Raw genomic sequence first — 27,974 nt, 5'->3', positions numbered from 1 at the left:
TCAAAAAAAAATAATAAATAAATAAATAAAAATAGCCCATATATAAGATTATAAGTAGCAACTTTTCAAGCACATATATGTCACGTAACTACAGTTCAACACTGAAAGATGATCCAGAAAAACATTTTGAACGTCCCAACACTGATCAGATTCCCAGTAGAGAAAATACAGTTTGACCAAAAACATTATCCAGAAGTAACAGAGGTTGATTACGAATTACATCAGAAAATCAGAAACCTCGTCCTGGTCTTCAAATAAGGGGACTCTGACAATCTGACTAGTTGCAAAGCTCCCAATATGATTTTTAATGTGTCAAGGTTGTTAATGATAGTGTTGATATGCTAGCGCACCAACACCAACCATGGGTTTACAAAGGCAGGAGCATATCAAACAAAAACATTGGTATACTGGCACAGGAAGAATCCCATACTCGTGGCTGAAAACATCTGCAGTTCTCAAGCTTCTTTCTTTGTTATCCTGTCATTTAGACAAAAATAATATTAGAACCAGCCTGTATAATGTATATACTAAAACCAACAGACTTAGCAATATCGTAGCCTCTTTTATAAACAATAGAACACCAATCTCAAAGCCTAATTTCTCACTCCTGCATAGGTGAGCACAAAACAATTTACCTGAAACAATAAATCCCAAGAGCAGTGGTGATTTCATGGATGACTGACATGACAAAATGCAAGTAGACTGCCGCTGAAATCAGGAAAACGAAAATGTGAGCCTCTAAACAAAGGAGGTCCAGTTAAAATTTCAGAAGATCAGTTTCTCTTTTGCAAGGAACTCTGGGATGCCAAAATAGCTAAGTTACATTGACACAGATGCGATGCGAAGTGTCTGACACAGCAAAATGTCAAAAATTAAGGTATATCACAGACAATCTAAGTTACATTGACACGGATACGTGTGTCTGTATCTGACATAGATACAAAGTGTCGGACACGGCGAAATATAAAAAAACGGGGTATATCACATACAATATGTGTCTGTCAGCATGGACAAGTGGATACGTATCCGACACGAATCACTTTTGAGATATGGTGTGTCCAGTGTCCATGTAACATAGCATACAATGTGTCCGTGTGTGTCTTACACGGACACGGGGATATGTAACTGACACGGATTGTTTTTGAAATATGGAGTGTCCATGTAACATTAGCAGAATAGAAATCTACAATGCTTTTGGAGCTTCAACTAAATGCAGTGAAGTTGAATTATTCTATTCCTTCAACAATGCAGCCAGAGAAGAGATAGAATGATAATAAAACTATTGCAGGTATGAGAGTTGTTCTAAACGGAAAGGAGGGGTCTTGCTACACAAGGTCAATTATCCAAAAAGAGGGAAGAGAGGACCTGTAAAAACACAGTAGCCAAGAAGAACCAGTGTCTCGTCAACCAAAAGGATCCTGCTATCAAGTAAAACTAGGTCATTAAGAATAAAAAAAAAATGCTAGCTGTAAAGAATAACAGTAACAAAATGTCCATTTATTAAAATCCACGAAAAGATCAAGTCTCATACCCGCCATTAATCCTTGCAGGAAGGGCATTTGCTATCGCAAAAGGGAGATACAATAACGACTACAAACATTAAAAATTGATGTTAGTATTACAATGCCTTTGTGAGATGCTATCAAATTTTAAGTGTATCATATATATTTTTTTGCCTGAACATTGTAAGAACCACCAGTTACACCCAGGTAAAGGATTTAATGTAAACTATTCTTTAAAATAACATGACCAACCTCCAGCAAAACAGGTGACCAATACTGCACTTCCAGTTTTACAAGAAACATAACATAGTCTAGGATTGGTAGAAATTTGGTAATACTTAGAAGGGTTCACTAGTATTACCCCCCTACTAGATGAGCCAATTAGGACTTCCCCCAACTAGATGGACACAAAAAAAAAACGGTCAACCCAAGTTGACTTTTTTTTTTGGTGTACTTAGGGGGAGACCCTAATTTCCCCATCTAGTTGGGGGCAATCCTAATTGGCTCATCTAGTGGGGGGGTAATACTAGTTAACCTTACTTAGAACAGCCATGAACCTTCATATGAGCTTCCTTGTGAATAGAGATTAAAAATTGAAAGGACTGGGAGTTAATGTATGTGGTTCCTTCAAGAATACAATAAATCTAGTCAAGTGCACAGTTCATGCACTTCTCCTGATAATTCACAAATGGAATGAAGACCTATAAGACGGATCTTCAACCACTGAAGGAAAGGGTATTGGGCATCGATATGAGAGTAATGGACATTAATATTGGCAAATGAAGCTCGCAAAGAAGGATAGCCAAACCATCTAATCCAAGAAACACCCAGCATTTAAAGCAAAAATATTAGGTCGCCATTCTTTTTTGGTAACTAAAATTTGTTATCCTTCACTATCTACTGGATGAGAAAGACAAGGTGTACACACAGAAAACTGAGAAAAGACAAGAATAGATCTTGCACAGATGCTTACAAACACATAAAACTACCAAGTTTCTCTCCCAAAATATCCAAGAAGAGGAAGTATGTAGTACATTTATATTCTCCAAAAGATAGAAATATTGGCAGGCTTGCAGTTCCAAAATATTAAATAAGAAACAAAGTAACTATCTGCTCAAATGAGAGTTCAGACAGAAAGAGAGTGAAATATATAGGAAGGATATTTGAAGGGAGGGGGGACTAGTTTTTGAAGAAAAGAGCTGCAGCATACCAAGCACATTCCAGTTTTCAATCCCTTGGGTTCATCACACAAGTGCGCCAGAATCATCCTTCCCTGCCAATAAGTGGTAGACAACTTAAGATGAAGCTTTGTGTTAATGTACTGACCCAAGATAAGAACATTGAGACCCATAAAACTAAAATTCATATCTCAGATATATATATATATATATATATATATATATATAGTAGAGCTGAGTAAATATGGCTAACAATTAACGACATGTATGCAAACCTATAAAATATGACAGATTCTACTAACCTCTTAAATCAATCTCAGCAAAACAGTTAACAGGTGAGAAAGATTTTACAGTTAAGAGTCGGACTTATCTCAACAACCAACCAACATACGGTCAACTCAAGTAAACTATGTTAACTAACAGTCTACGTGGCATAGAGTGACTAAGTTCAACTAAACGAAAAAAAAATGTATAACCTAACACAAATTGGCCATGTAAAAGAATGACCAAGGACAAAATGACCCTTACCATTTTACAATTGTGATCGTTTATATATCAAACAAAACCCTAGGCTAATTGAACTCCTGTAAGCAAACGCCAACCTGACTCTTCCTAAGATGGTGCAGAGATTTGTAATTGGTGTTTTGTTCTGTTCTTTTTTATTTATTAAATACTATACATGTACCGTAATATCTACACAACATAGTCCAACCATACTCGTTAGAATACACCACTTTCTCATGGTAATAGCTCTAGTCCCTCCAGACCAAAAGTTTGTAAGGCACTCCCATATTATAGAAGTGAGGGCAGACCACAGAACGTCATAATTTAAAAGCTATGAGAATATTAACCAAAACTACACGATGATATATATGAGTAGTTATTGTCAAATAGGTGGCTTTACGAAAGGAATGTAGCCTTACCACAAGGAATCCAAACGCAAGTCCAGTTCCGATTATAATGAAAAATGGATAATTAACCATAAGCTCGGAGGGTGATAAATAATCCCTGCACAAAAATCAGATTTTATACTTAAACAGGTATAATCCTAAAAAGTTCAAGTATTTGGAAAACAGGCAGCATACCAGACTAGAACCCCACCAACAAGCACCACTAAAGGGAAAAGCTGGCAAGAAATAGACACATTAGATAAGTAACTTGGAACAAACAACCATCTAAACACTGAGAAGATCCAGTACCATTGCCAATGCCAGTAACATGCTTCCCTTTCTTGCTTTAACAACCTTGTAGACGTTATAAACACTGCACAGAAGCCACAGTTACTAACACAAGTAGGGGGGATATGTAAATAGCCACAAGCCAATAAACTTGTAACCTATATAACTATTTGGAAAATAAACTCCACTTACTTGAATGAAAGTGTTGGCACAACCGCAAAAGCAATCATTGAAAATAAGACAACTTTGTACAATGGAATATCTGACAGAAGAAGAAATAAATCAAGTTTCTGCAGAATAAATATTATAGGAGAAAGTAAAATTTGCATAACTCTGTCAAAGGCAATCAGGAAGTATAAATTGCCAATTTGAGGCGAAATCTTGATATAAAGCTAGTTAAACAATATTACGAAAATATTCCACGTATCTCACGTGCACAGTTAATAACCTTATTCCATATCTATTACCTTGGCACCATAGCTTAAGATATGTGGAATAAAGCATTAATAATTTACTCAATTCCAATCGAATATGCATATTTTGTAGATTGTTTAAAGTATCATACCTGGAAATGCCTCACAATTTCTTCTTAATCCCAATTGGTTACTTCCAATTACGTAAATCAATAGTATGCTAATATCAGGTCTTTGTAGCAGTCCCTTTAATTATTTACCCTCCCTCCTTGATTGTCTTGCTCTCAACTGTAATCAGTCGCTTCTTTTTGGAAAAAGCTAGAATTACCTCTTTTTGTTCTAAAACCTTCCTTTAACAAGGATTTTTTTTTCCTGATAAAATGGAATGAATTGTTTGTCTGATGGTGAATTCCTAATTGTACCACTATGTTTTTTTTATCCGTAAAAGTTAAATTTCATTCCCAATAATAATAAGAGTGCTACAAACAAGATAGCTAACCCTTAGCGAGAAACTAAGAGTAGCAAACCATATCCCCACAAGACTACCAAAAACAAAATTACAACACTAGTGTATCCCAATTACAAACAAAATCAAGAAAACTCAACTCCCCAAAGACGGACACATTCCTTGACCAATTACACAATAACTCCTTAATATCTACCAAAATCTTGTACATATCATTTTCCTTGTTCTCAAATACTCTCCTATTGCGTTCCAACCAAATCCCCCACACTATTGCCTTCGGAATATGTTCCGCTAGCCACTTGGCTTTCAAAGAAAGATCCACCGCGAATATGTCGTCATCAAGAGCCTCTCTAATATCACCCGGACGCCTCCATGGTTTATTAAATGAAGAGAAGAACAATTCCCAAAGTCGCTTAGCCACCGGACAAAGAATAAATAAGTGATCCACATCCTCTTCAACCCCCTTACAAAGAGAGCATACATTTTCAATACCCATACCTCTTTTGTTTAGTTCATCAGTGGTTTGAATGCGCCAAAGATATGCCATCCAAGTAAAGAAAGCCACTCGAAACGGGATAGAATTCACCAATATCTTCTTATGCGGAAAGTTGACAATAATTTCATTCTCCTCTGGCGCCTTTTCTCTTAGCAAGCACACCATAAAGTGATTTAACCGGGAACACTTTACTCTTGTCCCACTTTCAATTTCTCTCATCCACCTCCCCAAACTCCTCTCCTTTTTGATAGATGGCCACCAACAACTCGGCAAAGATTTCTAGTTCCCAATCATTAAGGTTCCTTCTCAAAACCACAACCCAAACCATCATGTCCACTCCTTTTAACAAATATTCCGCCACTTTAGCTTCCTTATTGACCGTTAAATCAAAGATAGTTGGGTAAAGATCACACAGCTTCCATTCTCCCAAAAAGATATAGTCTCACCTCCCCCCGGTTGAAATATTATGCTAATTGATCCCATCCACTAGTTATCCCTTTCCACAAAGTGATCTCATATGGTCCTCTTGGAATTTTAGGTTTCCACACACTATCCCCCTCACCATATTTTCCATCAATCACCTTTCTCCATAATTATTCCCTCTACTCCCCATACCATCATAGTCATTTAGACAAAAAGGCTTCATTCATACATTTGACATACTTGCAACCTAGCCCTCCTTCCTCTTTTATCAAGAGAAAGTTTATTCCACTTAACCCAATGAATTTTCTTCATCTCACTACTACTTTCCCAAATGAACCTTCTAAACTCCATCTCGATTTCATTGACCACACCTTCAGGTATTTTTCAGTTTACTAAAAATTCACTACCAAAACAACCCCTTCCGTAGGAAAGAGGTAAAACTACTGCATTACTCTCTTTATTGATAAGATTGAAAGTGGAAACCACTTGAACTGAAACATCATCCAACATACTAAACCCAAAAGTCGATAGATTGGATAGTTTTTATAGAAACCCTATCACAAAACTTTAGTATCAATACATGAAAACTAACCAATAACAAATGATGTTTGAAGGCCTTATTTAATTATCGATTGAATTTGCGTGCAAATCAAGCAATCCAACTTTTGATAGGAACACACACACACAAGAGAACAATGTGATGACAACTGATTGAGTCTGGTTCCAATGAGAATGCATTCAGGACCTTAAGATTTGCTTTTCAGAAAGGGCCAGTTGCGCAATTTGTAGCACGCAAGATGTCTGCCTCTTTTTTATTTTATTTTGGAGATTCAATCAAATATATTCATCATTAACAAAAAAGGAGGAGAGAAGCTCTGGATTTTGGTGGCGGATAACATTTCCCATCTTTTATCCTCTTTGCTTCCTTTTGAGGCAACTTTTTCCTAAGTTAGAAAGTTTCTCTCCTATCTTATCTTCTAACCCTATACCATTCTTAAGCTCAAAAAGAAGGAATGTGCTGGATCTGATTCTCTCTCCACTGTTCTAACTTCTAACAGTCAAAGACTGTTAATAGGAAATGAGCAAAACAAGGATCTTTAAGGACTTGGAAGCCTCCAACCCCCCATCTTTGAGGATTTAAAAGACATCAATTTAATGTAATTAAAGTGAAACGACCTCCATTAAAACATCAAGCGCAAAACAAATCCTAAAACTGATTGGGCATTTCATTGCCTAACATAAGCTTTTCTAAACTTTCCTTAAAAAAGAAAATAACGAAGATGGATCTGTATAAATCTTCAGTAATGCATAAATATTTTCCTAAATCATGCCACCTCCGTATCGTACTCACAACAACTTTCAAGCCTCCGTTACCGTAGAAGTGACTAAAATTCATCTTGAGGTTCAGCACATTTTTTAACAAGTAATGTCCAACATTGGTTTACCCATATACCTCTTCAACATGCTTTCTTGTCCATGAGACCATCAGGTTAGCCCTCTTAATTTGCCATTTCACCCTTTTCCATATCAGCATCCATATCATTTTCAAAGCACAGCTTGATGCATAAAATTGAACTTCCTTACCCTGCCTAACCTAATATTTAGGCATCATCGACATCAAAATACATAAAAAATAATGCCCTCGGCTAAATAACTAAGGTAGGAAGCTGACTTCCACCACAATAGCCCTCAAATCCATGAAGTCCCGTGCTGGGCAGTTTCCACCAAGCTTCTGCAGATCAACATCAAGGATCTAAATACAACCATCATTTACCAACAAGAAAGGTCCCCAAGCTTGTATTTGTCATGGGCACAGGTATGGCTATAAAGATTACAGTCAAAACCACCTTTAAAAGAAATCAGTATCATTCTTCCAATATTAATGACAGGTGACAAGCTACAACTGGTCCTGAAAAATCTTTAATGCTACAAACAATAGGCATTTTTGGCCCACATTATAAAACTTCCCAACAAAACTATTGTTCTCTTATATCATATCCAGTTAAAATATCTCCTTTAGGCTAAGTCCAATGGTGCGGCAAAACACCAAATATCACGGAAATTTTGATCCAATGGTGCGTCAAAACGCTAACCCGCCAACGCTATCGGTATAAATTTACTTATATATAGCGTCAGTTTTAACGGGATAGCGTCAAGTCTACACGCCACTCAAAGTGGCGGGTAAAAGAAATCTAAACCACACGCCTTTGGGAATGGCGGCTAGAGAGTCAAAAAAAAAAAAAAAAAAAATCTTTTTTAATTTTTTTTTCCCCACACGCCTGTGGGAATGGCGGTTGGAGAGTCTCAAAAAAAAAAAATCCTACCCGCCATAGGCACTGGCGGTTGAGAGTCTTAATTTTTTTTTTTTTTTTTTTTAAAAAAATCCTACCCGCCATAGGCCTTTGGCGGTTTTAAAAAAAAAATCTTTTTTTTTTTTTTCCACACTTTGTGGGAATGGCGGTTGAAGAGTCCCAAAAAAAAAAAACCATTGGATTGGGAAACGCTAAGCCGCTAACTGTATACACTATGCTATTGTGGTTTGGCGGGATGGCGCACCAAACCATTGGACTTAGCCTTATTGACATATAAGTTCAACAATAGTCTGAAACTTGATCCTTTAATCATCAGCTTTCAATCCTCTCCAACAGCTGGCTACTACCATCTTATCGAACAAGCACTTCTGACATATAGATGTTTGTTATGGACTAATCTGGCAATTAATATATTCAGAGTACCCCTCTATTGTACTTAGTTATATCTTCAGCTCTCACATTTGATCATTTGATGCTTGTTCCTCAAGCACAAAGATAAGGAGACAATCAAGGAGCCAGCCAAGAAGTTTCAACCAGAAGAAAGAACCTCCAGGGACAGATCCTTCTTCAGACTACTAATAAACTGTCTATTTTAATCCCCTCAGGTACATCACTTCAACACATCTCCCAATCATCCTATCACCTCTGCATTTGCAACTAGGGAGTACTCCCTACAAGCTAGTCATCTGAGTCGCTTACCCAGTTAGCCACCCCAGGACCCCTGTCAAATCAGTAAGTAAGCTGTTGATTTGGAAATTCTAGTCGACACTCACTAGGTCGGGTGACTTGTTTAAGTAAAAGAGAATTCCTGATAAAGTGAGAAGGTGATAACGATACCCAAGCCCAAGTACTTAAGCTTTTCTTTGTGACTAATTCAAGTTCCTCTCAACTCTCTCAAGTCTCAATACTCTAAACTCTCTCTCATCAGCTCACTCAACTCTCTTTTCATCTCGCAACAGCAACTGCAGCAGCAGTCACTCATTTTCTCTCCACTCGCCAGGTCTTCTTATTATCTCCTTTGCATATCGGTTGTGGCAAAGACACGAGTGCCTCTTTTGTGACTTGCTCTTGCTAAATGGTCTATTCTTTTTATTTAACAATATACATTTTCTTGATTAATAATACATAGTAAACACGTTAAATATAAGGGAGGGATATATGTTATTGGGAGTATTGCCCAATCAATTCTTATGGAATCCCGGCGCAACCAGGCCTAGTAACTATTCACTCAAGGAACGACTAGTAAGGGTTCAGGTTTAACTGCCCTACCAACACCAACTGGAGAGAATCAGAGAAGTCAATATAACGGTTGTCATAGTACAATATATTATGATATATCACGATATCTATCGAGGGAATAGAAAATGACATAGTTATACCATGATATGGATATATCACGATATTATTCTTGATACATTTGACTGTAAATATCGTCGATCTTTCCACAAATATCACAATATTGGGATATTTCAGGATATATGGTGATGTATCGAAGATATCAACCGATTTTGGTTGACAATAAGAATTTAATTTACTATTTATCATTACATTTAAAACAAATATCAATGATAAATCATGACATCAAGAAATAGCATAAATAGGGTGATATTTGTTGATATATCCTCGATATATGCAAATACGCCAATATCACCACAGAAGAGGATATATCCACGATACATATCGAGATTTGAGGGTTCTATATATCCCCATATCACGATAGTTTGTACTATGAAGGTTGTTGCTTTCAAGAAGAAACCTTGATTCTCTCCATGCTCCAAAGCTTCATGAGCTAACTACCCACCTTAACCACATTTTTTGTTGTGATCTTCTGATGCATCTGGGTGCAAAAGAAGATATAGACGCGACTCTGCAACACCCAAAGAATCTCGAACTAGTTGTTCTGGGCTACTACAGTTGTTGTGCGCGACAACAGGGCTTGAAACTCACAAATTGAGGAAGGGGACAAAAGTTCTCGCTTTTAATCACCAAAGAAATAATCAATCGAACCGTAACACAAGAGAGACTCCTCTCATGTAATTAATAATGGAGAAAATTTGGAGAGAAAAAAGAGGATACGACCTTAGTTAGTTTTGGTTCTGTATCATTTCAATATATATAAGAGAATAACATGGTTTTACATGATGGCCCCTCGGGAGATGTCCCTTAGAACTCTAACATACACATAACACTAACATTATTAATCAACAACCAGTTGGCCAAAGCTCTACAATTCAATACATAAACCAAGAAACTAATGAGTTTCAAAGTGAAAAGTGAAAAGTGAAAACTAAAAATATCTGAAGTTCAAAAGTAAAGTCAGTATAAGCCTATGCAAAATAACCTCAAAATAGCAATGGAACCTAATTACATTTCCAAAAAGCCCTATTTATAAAGAGAGTCAAACCATAGACTGCATCATCTTCCAAATATTCATTGTTCAATCCTTGCATAGCTTTTCTAGCATCTACTTCTTCTACTCCCTGCTAAGCTTATCTTTTAAATACTTCAACTTAATAGTTCTATCATGATTCATGAGCATCAATATACTTTAAGGAAATTATCATGACATTTTTCATGCTTAGCTCTGTAAATTAAACTTTATGATGCCATATTGGTGCAATCTTACCATAAATAAATGGTAACCAACTCAGAAAAGGCACAGATTTCCCGAAGTCTTGGATCCACCATTCAGCACCTGAACAGGAAAGAAAAAACCCGCATGACAACAGAATAATAAACCTAAAAGTAACGTGAAGTACCATGACAACACGTAAACGTAATTGAGAATGTTGAATTAAACATGTGGATTGATGTAAAGGTGAATTTTCAGTCACATACCGACAAATGTAGTGAAAAAGTGGGACATGTAGATCAACATGAGACCTTCAGTAGGACCATTTACGACCGGAAGAGTAAGCGTATCAGTGAAGAAGCTGGATTAATAACAAAGTATCATTAATTCTATGCCGGAAACGAGACCACTTTGACTTAGAAAGATCAAGGAGAGTGAATATATAAAAATGTGGCATCTGAACATATTACACAACCTTCGTACAAGCCAAGTCTTGACTAGGCAATGGAAACAAGTAAGCCGCGTAATTAGGGAAAAAAGAAGTATCATAAACATACTTTTCCCAAGTTGCACCATAAAAGGGAATTGCTGAGATAACCCAGAACCAAAATGCATCCCCTCCACACATTGTTGTGCTCGCAAAAGCCAAGGTTTCAAACTATAGAGAGCAGAAGGCAAGAATTGAACACAAACCCATTATCACACCATATTGAACCAAAATGAGTATACATACCGTGACAGCAAGGGCATCACATCCTGCAAAAGAGTTTCCAGAACAGCATCAATACTAACAATCTCAAAGAAGATATAATGTACATCCTGAGAAATGGAAATCACCATGATCAAAGAGCTCTCCTAATGGACTGGAAGAATTTGTACGTCTTGCTTGCTTCCCGTCAACAGCGTCAAAAGTCTGCAACATAAATCATACAAGTAGACACTTAAGAATCTAAAGGTCGTCCAAATGAAGAAAATAACTGTTATCCTTTCTTTGGTAACTATAACTGATAGATTTAGATAGATTCAAAGTAACAGAAAATTGTACACGTGAGAGTGCGATGATTATGTAAATACAATAAAAACTTTGAAAAATCATCAGGGGAGCTATATTTATCATAAAAGATAGATTAATTTATGGATAAAGATAACAACAACCAAAAATAAATAAATTGTTAGGATGTGGATATGAAGCAGACATATAGACCAAAATACATGTAAAGTTGTAAACTGTGAACAATTGAACATTACACGAGAAAATTCGATATTCATAATGGCATGGATTGAAATGCTAAATACCTGATACAAGAAGAGGAGCAACCCATGTGCAAAATGTACCCATCTTGGAGGAGCTGAATCCAATCGAGGTGAATATATCTGGTATAGGTACAGTTGGGAAGAAAAAAGACAAGTCAGTTATTGATGATTCATCACAAAAAACTTCAGAAACCAATCTATATCCTGCTCCAATTAGCTGAAAACAAAGCAGATAATGAAGGATAAGCCAATGGTATAATGCTATATAACATGCCAGCAACAGGAAACAGCAAACTATTTTCTTTTTCTTTTTCTGTTTTTTTATATGGCAAAAGGAATGTATATTATATTACTTTAATCAGATTCCCCATTTACATCAGAACTGATGTAAGTAGTAAGAAGGTACCTACAATTTGAGGAGCAAGGTCCAATTCCACACACCATACCCACCTGACCCCACAGGAAGCCCACTGTCCCAGCCCATATTCCTCACCCCAATTTGGACTTAATGACCCTTCTCCAAAGCCTATCATGGTCATCACCATATCTCCATAATCATCTGCTCATCAAAGCGAGATTAAGCTCATGCATCAAACCTAACCCTCCATATTTCTTGGGGTCACAAACAATCATCCAGTTCACTAAATGATATCTAGTATATTGCAATGCGGTGGACCGAGTGAAGAGGAAATGGGAGCCGGTCTTTTCCTGAATGTCATTATAATCCAGATACATTAACTCTTTCATATCCTATCAATCAAATGTTTCCCACGTCATAAAACCAAAATTTTCAAGTAGTCCCCTCAGTAACCCAGTACTTTGCTTGGGATGTCCTACAACTAAAACTAGAGCCAGCAGTTAGTGAAAGAGCAGATATTCTAGTGAGTACAAGCCCTCTTCACTGCATTTCAAAGGTTTCACTTGCCTAAAAGGATGACGTGATATTCTTTTGTATGTTGATCTGCTAGTAAATTTTCTAAAGGCATACAGGTGCATTTAACACAAGTTGATCAATATATTAATTCCTAAAGATGCATAGATTAGAAATCACAGAGGAAGGTAATAAAACGAAAATCATGTAATTGAGACCAACTAAAATGCCACTTGAAAGATAAAAACAAAAAAGAGAGCAGAAAACGTGATTTTAAGAATATTACTTACATAGCCAAGCAGAGCTGATGTGAGTAAGAACATGAAACCCGTTAATGTTATCTGAAAAGCAAAACAGAAATATAACACAGTAAGCAAAAAAATAAGCAGCTAAGAAAGATTTCCAAAACTAACAATCACGTGAAGAACACTTGACCATGTTAGGTCTGGGTGAAGATGAAGCATCCAGCAAACGAATATGCAAAAGCACAAGTAAAGTTCATTCAGAACATATATAATAAGTTAATAAGTTAAATAGAGGTGAGTAAAATAAGTAGAACAAAACATACGGCATCCAAAGTGGAAAAAGATTGACACAGCGACTCCAAAAGGGTTGCAAGATATATTTAGCGACCAAAGAGTGATCAACACCACTATACTTATGTTTGCGCAATGCAGCAGCCCCATGTGCTCCAATGTAACCCATCTTCACAATCAAATTAATAACACAAAAGTTTTAATTTTTACATAAATGTCAAACACTCTCAATCTCTCAAGGGTCTTCTTCCTTAGAGCGATATTAAATAGAATATATTCTTGATTGAAAAAAAGGGATTACACAAAACTAGACAAAATAACCAACCTTTCTTTCTTTTCCTCAGATCTTCTTCCCGCCTTAAAAAGTAGACAGAAAATATCGGGAGAAAATGTGGGGGCCTTTAGAATATATTTTTTTTAAACTACCGACCGTTTCGGATGGAAAGGAACAGCAAGTTAGTTAGTTAAATAGCCGACTACCATGTCCACTTGTTGCCGACTTGACGTGTGGTGGTGGTGGCCTAGTTGGTTTCAATTTTGTTTACAATCTTTTAGGCCGGTTGTACATATATATAATTCAAAATCACTACAAATTGTCAAATTATAACAATCTCTTGGATTGGCTGAATCCTTGTTAGCAATCCGCCGAATTATTCATTCGCGAATCAAATTTTTAAAGGGCAAAACGTATAATACTTCTAAATATTTGAAAATTCACAATAATTTACGATTTTTTACCTTGAAACGAATAATACAAATTTTTGCCAATTTTTTTTTTTAAATTTCGGCTCCAAAAAAATATATATTTTATGTCCTCACTCTTACATTTTTAGTGATAAATTAATCCAAAAGTTTTGTTTTTATATTTTTTGGACAATATTTAAATTGTCATGTCATAGTGTGTGTATTTTAAAATTTGAACGGTAATTTCAATCCAAGAACAAATAAATAAAAGAACATATGTAGATCATTTAATTAGTTTCAATGTTTTTGTAGCTGAATTGTTTAGATATGTTTGTTATGCTGTAAAGAATGACAACTATTATTAATATTTATTAACTTAATATCACGAATTTTTACAACCAAACGTTTAAAACACGTATTAATTAAACACCGCATAATTGCCGCGAATTTTTGACCAAATATTTGACCGTACCGTTTTTTTAATCACCGAATAATTCTTGAATTATTTCCGTACCGTACCGAATTTTTACCATCCCGAATTGCTAACAAGAGGCTGAATCTCAAAGGCTCGATTGTCGTGCCAATAATAATATACCGAATAATTATTACCAATTGTTTACAGGCATTTTCTTTTACTTGGCGTGCATATATCGATCAAAATATAACAAGTTGTACAAGAATAGATATCCACATTGGTGGCCGATTAGACCATCTGCTTGAGTTGGATATCAGTGGCCGACTAGACCATGTGCTCCAAGTTCAATGCACACATAGCCTCTGCGAAAGAAGCGTGGCGCTCCAAAGATGTAAACACTACGGGCAGCACAGAGTTGATTTCCTCGCAAAAGTATCATACAGAGTCCTGTTTGGTTAACCGGAAAAACTGCAGAATGTACACATGATAATGCTGGTTAGTGGACTTAATGGATCTCCTAGACAACAAAAAAATAATAAAGTCACGAGAAACAAATTTACCACTCAGCTTAAAGTCTGGTAACCTAGAGGCCCTTCTAACCCGTTTTCTTTTGAGCCATTCCTTCTAGAAAGAGAGGGCACCCATGGAAATAGTTTTCCAAGTTCCTTTTTAATAATACTAGGAGTCATCTGCTTCGTATTGATTCCAAACTTTGCTCTTTCTATGGCATCCATAATATCTTCTCGCGCCACACTCTCAGCACCTGTGCAAACAAGTGACAGTGTTCGATCTTTAAGTTTACTGGTGGGTGAAGCGGTGAACACTGAACAGTGATTGGTTAAGACGTCCAGACAGAAGAAGATGGTTATTATCTTAAACTCTGCGTCCATTATACAACTATTTGCATCGGTAACACAAGATCAAGATCATATGAAGATATTCTCCTCCATTCAACAATTGAACGAAGTATATGAATGAGAGGTACTAGTCAGACACTTTAGTACATAGTAGGAGGGTTTTCTGCTACTTCAGCAGACCCAGGAGTAGAAGCATATAACAGTTCAATATGGAATTCACCAAAAAGAGTATATAATCACCACGAAAAGCTGAAAGCAAGATACTCATTACTTACCATGCAATTCGCTTCCAATAAGAACAATTCAGGAAGAGTGGATGATGACAGATGCAACTATATATCTTTCAACAGTAGTTTCAAAAGGGAAGGAGTCTATGAAAGTGAATACCAAAACACACAGAAAATGATCAACAGAGAATAAGGGGATGAGAGAGAGGTTCAAGGGGAATTTTAAAAGTTCGAGGCCTTTATTCTTTCTTCTTTCTATTAAAAAGCAGGAAGCTACAACCCAATGGAGAAATTATTTATTACGCAAATTATGTCTGTTTCATATAATAATACCTCCTACCTTAAGCAACAGTACAGCAACTACAACATACAAAGAATTGATCTTTAAACTAACCTCTTCGAGCAGCAAGTAGAGCGGCTTCATTGACGAGGTTTGCCAAATCAGCACCCACAAAACCTTGGGTGAGAGATGCAACTAGATTGCAGATAAGAAGTGGGTCTTCCTCTAAAGGAATTCCCCTCAAATGCACAGCCAATATCTTTCTCCTTCCATCCTCATCTGGTTCACCAACATAGACTTTCCTCGAGAAGCGACCAGGGCGACAGAGAGCTGGATCTAATGCTTCTGCCCTATTAGTTGCTGCAATAACAACAACCTTCATGTCTGTCTCAAATCCATCCATTTCTGTTAGCAGCTGCATAGTAAAATAAAGGTGTACACTCAAAATTAGGGAGGAGACTTATCGTTCTAAGATATCCACTGGAACTGGACAAGAAAGTTCACCTGGTTAAGTGTTTGATCCCGTTCATCATTGAAACTTCTACCACGTTTTCCTCCCACAGCATCAAGCTCATCAATAAATATGATAGATGGTGCATATTTCCTTGCAACACTAAAAAGGTCCCGGATGCGTGCCGCTCCTCTCCCAACAAACATCTCTACAAACTCACTTGCAGAAACTGTGAAAAATGGTACCCCTGCTTCTCCAGCAACGGCACGAGCTAGTAATGTTTTCCCTGTTCCTGGGGGGCCAACAAGCAATACGCCTCTAGGTAGCTTTGCTCCCAATTTGCTATAGTTGATAGATCCTTGTAGGCACAACACAATCTAGGAAAACATGAAAGATAATCAAATCAATATTTAAACCATGGGAAAATAAAACATGCAAAAGACAAAAAGTGGGATTAATACAATCATAGTAACTTTCTGAAGGAATATATATCACCAAATAGCATACCATATCACTGAGAAATGTGATAGGAGTAAAGAAGCACACAGTGGATAAACCTTCTGTGTTTCTCTTTTAGCAACCAAGGACATTCTCCAATCATGAGTTTACATTAATTTGTGGTATCAAAGCACCATAAACCATTGTTCCTAAACATTATGTGTCAAACCAGGTACTTCAGCCAAACAGCAGCCTTAAGACATATGGTGCAACACATATACAGAGGCATGTTCCTCAATATATAATTCTTCTAGTAAAGCCATAACCAGGGATATGACCAATACAACCTCATAAACATATAATATCACATTCTGACATTCTAAAGTCAGACATTCAAAATTCTATTCCAACTCGATATGATTAGATAGATACTGAAAGACATCCTTAGTTCAATATTGCATGTATCCAATTTATTTCCCTTCTTATAAAGAAGCAAAAACTTGTATAACTATGACTTCAACTTATATTATTTGAGGTTACATTAAGGATAGAATTGCTGGGAAGTATTGGCAAGTATCCAGCATAGATTGATAACCTGTGAGAATTGAGAGCTAAACAATAACTAGAAGAATGGTGGAAAACACTATTTTTTTAATACCAAAATAGCTGCACTAAATACAAGCTACTGAAACTACCACTACTGAAACTAACGCCACTAAATCAGGAACTACTAACCACTCCTCAATCCATGACAATAGCAACTACCTAGACTCAGCCAACACATAAACAAACTAAACTGACACACATGCTCTATAGCATGCTTATTTAAAACTCCTAACATTCCCTCGCTTAAACTGAAGTGTGCTGAAGAAACATTCAGTTTACACGGGTAACAAATGATCTGCAGCTTCCCTCCCTCAAACAGGATGCTCCAATAAGCAAACTCCAAGTAACTTCTGCAACTTCATGAATGATTCCAATTTGAGGGACTTGGTTAAAATATCAGCAACTTGGTCTTCATTCCTGCAGTAGAACAATTCAATGGTTTCATCTTGAACCAGATCATGTAAGAAATGATTCCGCCAACATTAAATAGGTCAGAGATATTAAGAAAGGCAATGTTGTGAAACCAAAGTTCTAATCAATGAACACACTGCATTGGAAGTCTCAAAGCTCTGCAATACAATATCAATCCAGAGAACCTGCCAGCATCTCTAGTAAAAATCTGTTTCCAATCTCAAAGCCTTATTAGCACCGAGATCCTTTGTAGTGTCCATTATCAGTTCCTCAAAGTTTGACACTCCGACCTATCACCAAGGATAGGTTTTTGACAGCACGGCTTAAAGTATGATGGTACAAGATCAAAGCCTCAATTTCAATCAGAAATGGTCTATTGCCTCCTCCCATTTTCCATCTTGAGAATGACCTTGTTGTTCAATTACCCTCTTGCAGCCTTTTCCCTCAAATTATTGTCTCCATGAGATTTCAACCATTTATTTAGATGTTGAAAGATCACTAACCCACGCGTTTAATTACTAAATCATTTCACAATGGCATGTTACAAAGATATACTAATACATGGAGTCTCCTCTAGAATCACAGTAGTGCTCTTGTTATCATTCAAGCTCTATAGTACAATAATTTTTCTCCTCGATTCCTTAAATACTCACTGAAAACCTACTTGCTCCACTCTCTGAATGCTCCCAGCTGAGAAACATCCACTATTTCCTTGGCCAAAGATGAAAAGCACCTCTATGTAGAGGGAAAAATTACAAAAAGCTATTCTTCCCGCCTACACTCCTTTTTGCACAGTAAGGTTTCATTAAAATAGGATCAAAAGCGGGAACACAACAAATAAACAAACAAAAGAGACCGAGCCCAAGTGTAATCTCAATACATATAAACCCACCTAAATACAAAATGCCCTTATATCTCTAATTAAACACCATCATCCAATGACAGACGGGGCCCCTAATTGCTAAATAATACTAATAAATTCTGCCATTCTGCCCTCAAGCCAAATGCCAAAGGGAAACAAGGTACGACAATCCTGTTGATGGGAGAGGATGGACCTGGTGCCCAACTAGAGGAAAGATCACCCACAAGGAGGGAAACAAATAAATATTGGACTTCAAGAAGAATTGTGGGTATCTGATTCCGTATTTCTCGAAGCCATAGGAAAAGAAAAAAATGAACATCTCCTTGAGTTTGCCCACTCATACTACAGAGAACAATTCATCGCATGATCATTTTCCCTATGTCGAATTTCTCTAGCAATCAAGGGATTTGTCTTTCTCTGGTAGAAGTTCTGGGAAGAGTGGACAGATACATCGTTCAGGGACCTTATGTTCATATGGGATTCCTTGCTCGGCCATGCATAATTGCATCCCTTTGTTTTAGTTTTCTCTAATAGTCGTAGTTCTTTTTTCTAGTATCGATTTTGTATCTGTCTTTTCCTTTGTTGTATCTGAGTGGGATATCTCACCCTACGAAGGTTGACTTTATGATTATATATATATACACATCACATTTTACCGATAAAAAAAAATTGACACCAATTATGGTTTTAACAAAAAAGCAAAATTATTAGTACTGAGCACTTCTTACTGATAGCTCCTACAACAAAGATAATCAGCACTCCCGTATTACTCTTCTTGTCCACCTAAACAACCTAACAATTTTGCTTCCTATAAGGATTGGTAATCGCAGTGCCAGTAGTCGTGAAAATTTCGAGGCTCTATTAACTACGTGGTCACTAACTCACTACCAATCAATCATACATGAGGTTATCCAAATCATTGCTCTTATTCAATTCTAAAATGTGCACTTCCTTTTCTCAAAATAATGTGCTAGTTTACGAATTAAATAACATATTATACAAAAATACAAAGTGCCACCAGGCATACGAACGAATGTATATCACAGAGTAACAGCAAAAAAATTAAGCTTACCTCCATAAGCTCTGCTTTGGCAGTATCAACACCCTCCACATCATCGAAGCTGACAATCTGGTTAGTAGGCCGCCTCTTTTTCGCTGGACTATTGGCAGCATTGAGTTGACGATAAAGTAACCACATTAAAGGAGTCAAAGGAATCCACAATGACAAAATAGTTATCAAAACGTTCCTCATTGACATAAGCGCAGATTGAGGAGCTGAGCTATATGCAGTTCCCTTTTCTCTCATCAAGGTAAGAAGAAAGTTCTCATCATGGTCGATCTTCCTTGTAGAGTACTTCCACTCTGGAGCAGAAACTTGTTTCTTCGTGAATCTTCGAAAAACATTAACACCTAGAATGGTGGGCGTCTTCATTTCATCAGCACCAACAGAAGTGTCACCCACACTCTCAGAGACAGTGTTCTCATCTAATGGTTTCTCCTCCAACAACTGAGAATTATTATCCAAACTCTCAGGAACTGTATTAAAGAGTATACGACGAGACCCCTCTTCAAAGAGAACATTCGACACGACCCCAGTTTGAAGATTCATTATCAATTCCGAATACGCTACAGCCTTCGGCAAAGGCACAGACGTAAACTTCAGGAACAAGTAACAAAGCCCCAAGACCACAGAAATGAGTGAAGAAATAGTAACTTTCCTCAAATTCTTCCCTAAAAATATCTTAAACTCCTCTAGAACACCTCGAACCGATGCCCTTCTCATTCTCATCGATAAAAGACGCAACCTCGGTCTCAATCTCAACGAAAAACGCTTTCTCATCCCAGTTTTATTCGTATACGTCTTTTTACTTTCTCTGCTCCTATCAATCTGTGACCTCACTTTCTTCTTTTCTAACAACCCATTCTCATTCTCATTTTCACCACTACTTTCCCAAGACGAAAAACACAACAAACTAGTACATGAAATAGAAACTGAACTACAAAAGCCTCTATACTTCTCTAAAGACTGTAACTTCCTTATATGAAATCTAAACTTATTATCTCCACTACATAATAACATTGATGACTGATTAAAACAAGATACATGAACACTCATTACTCCATAACTCGACATCATTGAAAAAGGGGCCATTAATATCTGTAACTATTCCACAAAACATAAGTTGCCCATTTCTCTAAATCAATTTTTTGTTCAGATAAAAACACCAGTAAAGTTATGGAGAACGTAAAAGAGACAAGTACCTTGTTTTCTTAGCTTGGAGAAGAAAACTGTGAAATGGCTATTGAATGTAGAAGATTTTATTTTCTTCAATCTCTTTCAGCTTATCTGAATATATCTTTCATGGGTCGGGTCGGGTTTCCGTTTTCTATAAACAAGTAATTGGGCTGAGAGCCCAATTTTCCAAAAAAATTCGCCCCAAGGTCTGTTTTGGAAGTTTTCCTATTTGAAAGTTTTCTATGGAATTGGAATTAAAAATATAATTCCAAGACTTACAATTTTAGCTAAATCTATGGTGCGCGAGGTGTACCGAAACTAATGGTACGCGCGTTTTCTAGCCACATTTACGAGGGTAGAACCGGAACAAACCGGGTGAACAAGTTAATGCAACAAAAAAGTCATTCCGGGTAAACAAGTCAATCCAACCAAAAAGTAACAAAAAGTTAATACAACAAAAAAGTCACATAAACTACTATTCCGGGTAAACAAGTTAAACCAACCAAAAAATAACAAAAAGTGACATAACATTCGAGTATGACATATATAGTGTCATATCTATCAGCGATTCTAGCGCTAATAATATATACTACCAAAAATATAAAATTCTTATTAGCATATATTATAAAAAGTGACATAACATTATATATGTCATACCTATCAGTGATTCTAGCGCTAATAATATATACTACCAAACGTATAAAACTCTTACTAGCATATATTATAAAAAGTGACATAACATTCGAGTATGACATATATAGTGTCATATTTATCAGTGATTCTAGAGCTTATGATATACTACCCAACGTATTTTATTGACATATGTTATAAAAAGTGACATAAATTTCAAGTATGACATGTATAGTGTCATATCTATCTATGATTCTAGAGCTTATGATATACTACCCAGCGTATAAAACTCTTATTGAGATATATTATAAAAAGTGACATAACATTCGAGTATGACATATATAGTGTCATATCAGTGATTGTAGCGCTTATGACATACTACCAAACGTATAAAACTCTTACTAGCATATATATTATAAAAAGTAACATAATATTCGAGTATGACATATATAGTGTCATATCTATCTGTGATTCTAGCGCTTATGATATACCCAACGTATAAAACTCTTATTGACACATCTTATAAAAAGTGACATAACATTCGAGTATGACATATATAGTCATATATCAGTGATTATAGCGTTTATGACATACTACCAAACGTATAAAACTCTTATTGACATACGATATCCTCTTAAACAATTGTTTTACATTGTACCATTGGACCACCCATAAAGTATGATATACTTTATATTTATAGAACTATTAATTACATACTACAGCCTATATGACATTTTTTATAACATATATCCATGTGTTTACAATACAATCTTATGTATCGGGTAGTAAGTCACGTGTACTCTATAAAATTTTGCATAACATACTATACATACTCTTATGAGTAATACTCGTCACACCCCGATTGTCTTTCTACACACGGCAAGTTTATTCAAAAAAAAACTAGTGCTCTCTCCACACCCCATTTTTTTTGTTAATATGACTATTATACCCTTAAATAACTCTCTCCACACCCCATTTTTTGTTAATATGACCATTATAACCTTAACTAACTCTCTCCACACCCCATTGTAATTCAAATGAGCTCTTCACTGTACTTACTACTCCACCAACACTCTTACCACTCATGCTCTCTGAAATTTCTCCCCCTTCCTCTATTGTTCTCTTAGGTTAGTCTTGAGTCTCCTACAAAATTGTTGTTCTTCCCACCAAATTTTCACTTTAAGAATGGACTCAAGTGGTGGAAGCAACATTCAAGATAAATTCTCCCGCCAAAATCAAAATGATAACTTTCAAGGTTCTCCAAGTGACATGGAATCAGCTTTAACACTACTGCAATCAAATTATTATTCCGATGATGAACTTTACAACAATGTTGAAATTAGCTATCCCGATATGACCGAATCATTTACAACAATTGAGGTAATAATTTGAAAGCTTGTATTTTTTATTTATTTTATCAATAACTTAGCAAAAAACAAATTTTCGTCAATAGTATCTAAGATCAAGGGTTTATGCAGGTCTTCGAAGATCATCACTCGTTGATCGATGGTATTAAACGAGTTAGTATATTTGTGGGAATTGTGGTTGTGATATCAAGGTCTGATAATTCGGGACTTGGGCGAAGACCTAGAGTTTTCTTGAGTTGCGAAAGGAGTGGAAATTTTAGACCATCCGTAAAGTCAAAAATATTGAACAAAAAAACGAAAGAACATAGGCAATCCAGTTCAAAAAAATGTGGCTGTCCATTTGTGTTGAAAAGGGAATTACGAAACGAAGGTGGATGGATAGTGAGTGTTATGTGTGGAACTCATAATCATACTATTGGGGAGCATCTTATAGGTCGTGCATTCGTCGAAAGGTTAAAAGCTGGAAAAAAAATTGATTATTCAAGATTTGTCTTTGAGTGGTGTTAAACCGCGTGAAATTTTACCCCTCTTGAAATAGAGAGATGACAATAATTTGTCAAACAAAAGAACTTTATACAATTATCGTCACAAGAATCAGTTGGTTCGGTTGAGTGGAAGAAGCTAAATGCAAGAATTTCTAAGAAATTTAGATGAATTTGGTTACACAGAGTTTCATAGGGATAATCCAGTAACAGGTGAATGTAGAGATTTGTTATTTGCACATCCCCAATCAATTCATTTGGCAAAGTGGTTTCTCGAGGTCATTGTCATGGATTGCACGTACAAGATGAATGTGTTCAAGATGCCATTGTTTGAAGTTGTTGGGTTCACATCCACGATAAAGACATTCTGTATTGCTTTTGGGTATTTGGAGAGTGAGAAAGAAGATTCTTACCTTTGGGTTTTGAAGAGGTTGCGTGATATTCTGGACTACAAAGCTACTTCTGTAAAGATAATTACGACTGATTGTGAGTTGGCACTTATGAATGCGATAGCTATAGTGTTTCCTGAAGCTGCACACTTCTTGTGTCGAGTTCACATCAGGAGGAACATTGAGACAAAGGCCAAAAAAACATTTGAGAAATTTGTTGAGTATGAACAATTTATGTTTATGTTCGAAACAGTGATAATAGCTCGTACTGAAGTTGAGTACTTGGAACACCTACGTTGTTTTAAATTTGAGTATGGAGATCATTATGATGTGGTGGAATGCATAGAAGACCAGTGGTTTTCGAAGTACAAAGAAAGGTTTGTCTCGGCTTGGATAGATCTCCATATGCATTTTGGTACTTCGAGCAGTAGCCGAGTTGAAAGTATGCATTCATCTTTGAAGAGGCATTTGCGTTCTAGCAATAATAGTAATTTCTGCCGAAACTTTAATTTGATTAATAATCTCCTGACAAACCAAGTGACAGAAGTTGAAATTTCTTTTAATAGGAGGTTGAATCTCTGGGATCATCGTTACAAACAAAACACATATGTGCAACTTAGAGGGTACATTTCTAGAGATGCATTGGATTTGATAGCAAAAGAGCTAATAAGGTCTGTTAGAGTTGGGACGGATGAAATTCGTTGTCGTTGTGTTTACAAGAGTATGTATGGGCTTCCTTGTGCGTATGAGTTATGTGAAATTGTTCTAATTGGTAGGGGAAGCATCCCCTTATCTTTGATACACCCTAGGAAGAGACAACTTAGTAGCACTCCGATTGATCTTCCTAATCGGTCCTTTGATATTCAGCCCGAGCTTGCACATTGAGGAAAAGAAGTTTCCGGCTCTCGGATGAACAAAAGGTTTTGATCTTTGAAAAAGTGTGTAGAACTAGGTGATCCAAAGGCAACTTTCATGCGAGAGCCCGGGTTAACACCAATGTGAGGGTAGGCCACGGAATAAAAAAATTGGTGTGAAGACTTGTAAAGATAAAAGTGACACAAAGAGAGAGCCTTCAGCTTTCGAGTATGCACAAATAGTTGAGGAACAAATTGTAACTCAAGAAAGCAAGAATAGTAAAGCCAAGAAGTTGGTACCATGCAAAAGAAAACCAATAAGAACTCATATTCAAATGTTTGTAGATTTACTTGAAATTGGGTCTAATTGGGATGATTGGTTACGTGACTTAAATCCATTGATACGAGACTTCATTGTGGATTGGCAAGATGTTGAACCGAATGGACATTGTGGATTTAGCGCGATTGCACGATGCTTAGGGTCTAATGGAGATGATGCATGGATTACTGTGAAGGCTCTTATGTTGACAGAGTTGATTTCCCATGAGGTAGATTATACTTTAATGATGGGTGGAGAAGAACGAAAAGAAGCGATCAAGACAAATCTATGATGTACAGTTCCATATACGATGAACCCTAAAGAATGGTGTGAACTTCCTTCAATGGGATTTTTAGCTGCTAATACTTTTCAGTGTGTCCTTATCGTCATTGGAGAGAAAAAATGTATGTCATACTTTCTTTTGTGGACTGCTCCTAATCCATCTCGTGTCCAGATAGCGGCAATAGGCCACATTGGAAGAGGCACACATTTTGTGAAACTCGTGCTTAAAGATGATAGTCCTATTCCGCCACTTGCTCCAGGGTGGGAGTCATTTGCATGGACAGAAGCTTGGGATTGGGCAACTATAATGGAACTAAGGATCGTGAAGTGGTATAAAAAGGTTCCAAAAAATGTTATGGATTTAGACCTTTCGTAACTATCCTTGTACTGACAAGATTTTTTGGCTTTAATATCTATTTTGTGTATGTGTATATACTGTCATAAATTGCAGAATGTATTAGAATATGTCAAAAATGGTATTAACTAGTTTTTGTTAAGTGCTCTGTAAATAGTATTAAAATGTCAGAATATGGTAAGTGCTTTGTCGGTTTAAGGTAGGAACCAAAGGCATATAGAGCTTCAGGTGAGCTTTATCACTTGTGTTGTGACAAAAGAACACCAGCTGCCTTTACAGCACAAAGTGAACGAGGGACTGATGGGTTCTAGAACAAGCTATCTTACTTCGTAATAAGAATTCAGGACTGGTGAACTAGCAAGGATATCCCTGTCAGACAGTAAATGCAAAGAGTTTTTTTTTTTCTCTTATAAACATAAGTCAGTGTATGTTTATAATGCTCTGCAGTGTACTCTAAATCCTGTTTCTATAGCTAATTTTGGCACTTGTTTGAACTTGCATTAATTTAGTGAAGTGGCAATGGAACAAGCAACCCAGAGTCCAATACACATCTTAATCTCTGACAAATGTTTCTTAATCACGTTTTGCACAAACTTTCGTTTCAAACATTCTCTTATAACATTTTTTTATAAAGTTTGGGATATCATATGTAGCAATGACTTCATGGAGATTACAATTATCATTAAACCCTAACTATCAATGTTCTAAACCGTCATTTTAAACATGCCTCCACGAACACGAGGAGGATCAAGCACCCAAACCCAAAAAAGAAAATGTAACGAAGTGCCACCAATTCCCATTGTTGACAAACCCGATGAAGAAATCGCAAAATCAACAACTCCTCCACTAGAAATTTCATTGCCAACCATCGTAGGCTTAGAGTAAGTTTATCTCTCTTTCATTTTGATTTAGTTATGACATTTTTCATGCTTGTTGAATGTTCTTAGAATTTGTTATTCTCTGCCAAAACTTTATAACTGGCCGAAATATATTTTATACCATTATCTTATCTTCAATGCTACTCTATTGTCCTCCATACTACATAGTGGACTTTAAGTGTTCATACTCTCAAACAGGGGGGTATCTCAAATTGACCCATGAACATTTACTGTTCATACTCCTAGTAGACTATGAACACCGAATGTTCATACTCTTGTTGGACTATGAACATTTAGTGTTCATAGTTGATGCAGTACAGTTTGCCAATGCATATGTCAATGAACTTGGCATATGATGCATATGTCAATAATGAACTGGAAAAGGGGGCAACAAAGTCAGAAAGACATGGACGCGACCATATTTGATTGGAAATGTCAAAATAAGCATAACCCACTGCGAAGCACCACCCTCTCTCGGGCCCTAAATCCATCGTTTAGGCCTTCAAAATCACGTTTTTGCCGTTTTAGAAAAGTTTTATTTTTGCTATATCTTTTGATAGGAGAGTCCGTTTTCGATTTGGTCAGTTGGGTTAGTTCTATTTTGATTAGTAATTTCTTAATATGTGGTTATCCCAAAACTTTCCATTTTTGGAAAATTTCGAGTTTTGTGGTAATTAGAATTATTTTATATATATAAAGATTGGTAAAGGTCATGATCGGGGTTTTCCATTTTGGTTAGAGTTAATAATATTGAGAGTTACTTCTCTTGTTTCTATTGTTTGGTATTCCTTGTGTGTGAATCAACAAACCTTGAAGCCATTAATCCTTGGTATTTCACAAGAAATCAACAGGCTTTAGTAAAAATCTGCAACTTATAAGTTCTTCTCTACATCAATGATCCTATTGGACTATGAACAATGAATGTTCATACTCTTGTTTGACTATGAACATTCAGTGTTCATACCATTAAATTATGAACAGTGAATGTTCATACTCTTGTTGGACTATGAACAATGAATGTTCATACTCTTGTCGGACTATGAACAATGAATGTTCATATATACTCTTGTTGGACAGCTTATACATTGTCGTATATAAACTTTCTTTGTTATATAGTGTCGTGAACAACTTATACAGTGTCGTTTACAGCTTATATATTGTCGTATATAAGATTTGCGAGTAGATATGACACTATAACTGTCATACTTATATGTTATGTCACTTCTTACAAAACTGACGGGTCGATATGTCACTTTAAGTGATATACTTTCGCAGGGTAAAAACTCCAATCATTGACATCTCACTGCATATGTTATAATAAATAGCATGCTTCCACAATGTCATTTCTAGTTGCATATATTTGCCTCTGCCTCAACAATATCAAATTAGTCAACCAAATCTTAAACAAAAAACATCATATTAATAGATTCACTCAACAAAATCAACTAAAAAAATGAAATCACTAAGAAACTTTAGAAAAAGTTTTCTCATTCTCTCACAAAGAAAAACAAATTTTTTTCTCTCTTGATAATCCCTTCTATATTGGTTTACAAAACTGATGGGTCGATATGTTATTTTAAGTGACATACTTTGGCAGAGTAAAAACTCCAGTGTTGACATCTCACTGCATATGTCACAATAAATGTCATACTTTCATAATGTCATTTCTAGTTGCATATCTTTGTCTCTGCCTCAACAATACCAAATTAAGAGTAACCAACCAAATCTTAAACAAAAAACACCAAATTAT

At 36.3% G+C, this 27,974-nt stretch overlaps 2 protein-coding genes across 5 annotated transcripts; both read right to left on the bottom strand.

Moving 5' to 3' along the window:
- Positions 1 to 22: 22 nt before the first annotated feature.
- Positions 23 to 13,922, bottom strand: LOC147480300 (choline/ethanolaminephosphotransferase 2-like). Of its 4 annotated transcripts, none has more exons than XM_086575487.1 (19): positions 13,527 to 13,671; positions 13,234 to 13,370; positions 13,079 to 13,110; positions 12,956 to 12,969; positions 11,837 to 11,914; positions 11,378 to 11,453; positions 11,274 to 11,296; positions 11,098 to 11,198; positions 10,807 to 10,901; positions 10,595 to 10,663; positions 4,051 to 4,120; positions 3,880 to 3,943; positions 3,766 to 3,806; positions 3,604 to 3,688; positions 2,713 to 2,775; positions 1,532 to 1,590; positions 1,366 to 1,418; positions 636 to 708; positions 23 to 477 (listed from the first exon to the last, which is right to left on the bottom strand). In XM_086575487.1, the coding sequence occupies exons 2-19, from the start codon at positions 13,368 to 13,370 to the stop codon at positions 456 to 458; spliced, it is 1,155 nt and encodes a 384-aa protein (XP_086431613.1). In that variant the 5' UTR covers positions 13,527 to 13,671; the 3' UTR covers positions 23 to 455. The 4 variants fall into 4 exon arrangements, with proteins under 4 accessions (XP_086431613.1, XP_086431612.1, XP_086431614.1 ...); XM_086575486.1 differs by having other exon boundaries at positions 12,956 to 13,006; positions 13,101 to 13,110; XM_086575488.1 differs by lacking the exon at positions 13,079 to 13,110 and having other exon boundaries at positions 12,956 to 13,006; positions 13,527 to 13,922.
- Positions 13,923 to 14,439: 517 nt separating this feature from the next.
- LOC147480299 (cell division protein ftsH) lies at positions 14,440 to 20,871 on the bottom strand. The gene is made up of 5 exons (XM_086576852.1): positions 19,505 to 20,871; positions 16,169 to 16,492; positions 15,779 to 16,079; positions 14,861 to 15,063; positions 14,440 to 14,768 (listed from the first exon to the last, which is right to left on the bottom strand). The coding sequence occupies exons 1-4, from the start codon at positions 20,582 to 20,584 to the stop codon at positions 14,864 to 14,866; spliced, it is 1,905 nt and encodes a 634-aa protein (XP_086432978.1). The 5' UTR covers positions 20,585 to 20,871; the 3' UTR covers positions 14,440 to 14,768; positions 14,861 to 14,863.
- Positions 20,872 to 27,974: the final 7,103 nt, after the last annotated feature.

Source organism: Coptis chinensis, chromosome 8 (genome assembly GCF_015680905.1).
Source record: "Coptis chinensis isolate HL-2020 chromosome 8, ASM1568090v1, whole genome shotgun sequence".
NCBI lineage: Eukaryota > Viridiplantae > Streptophyta > Magnoliopsida > Ranunculales > Ranunculaceae > Coptis > Coptis chinensis.
This window is presented reverse-complemented; position numbering and strand designations above follow the sequence as displayed.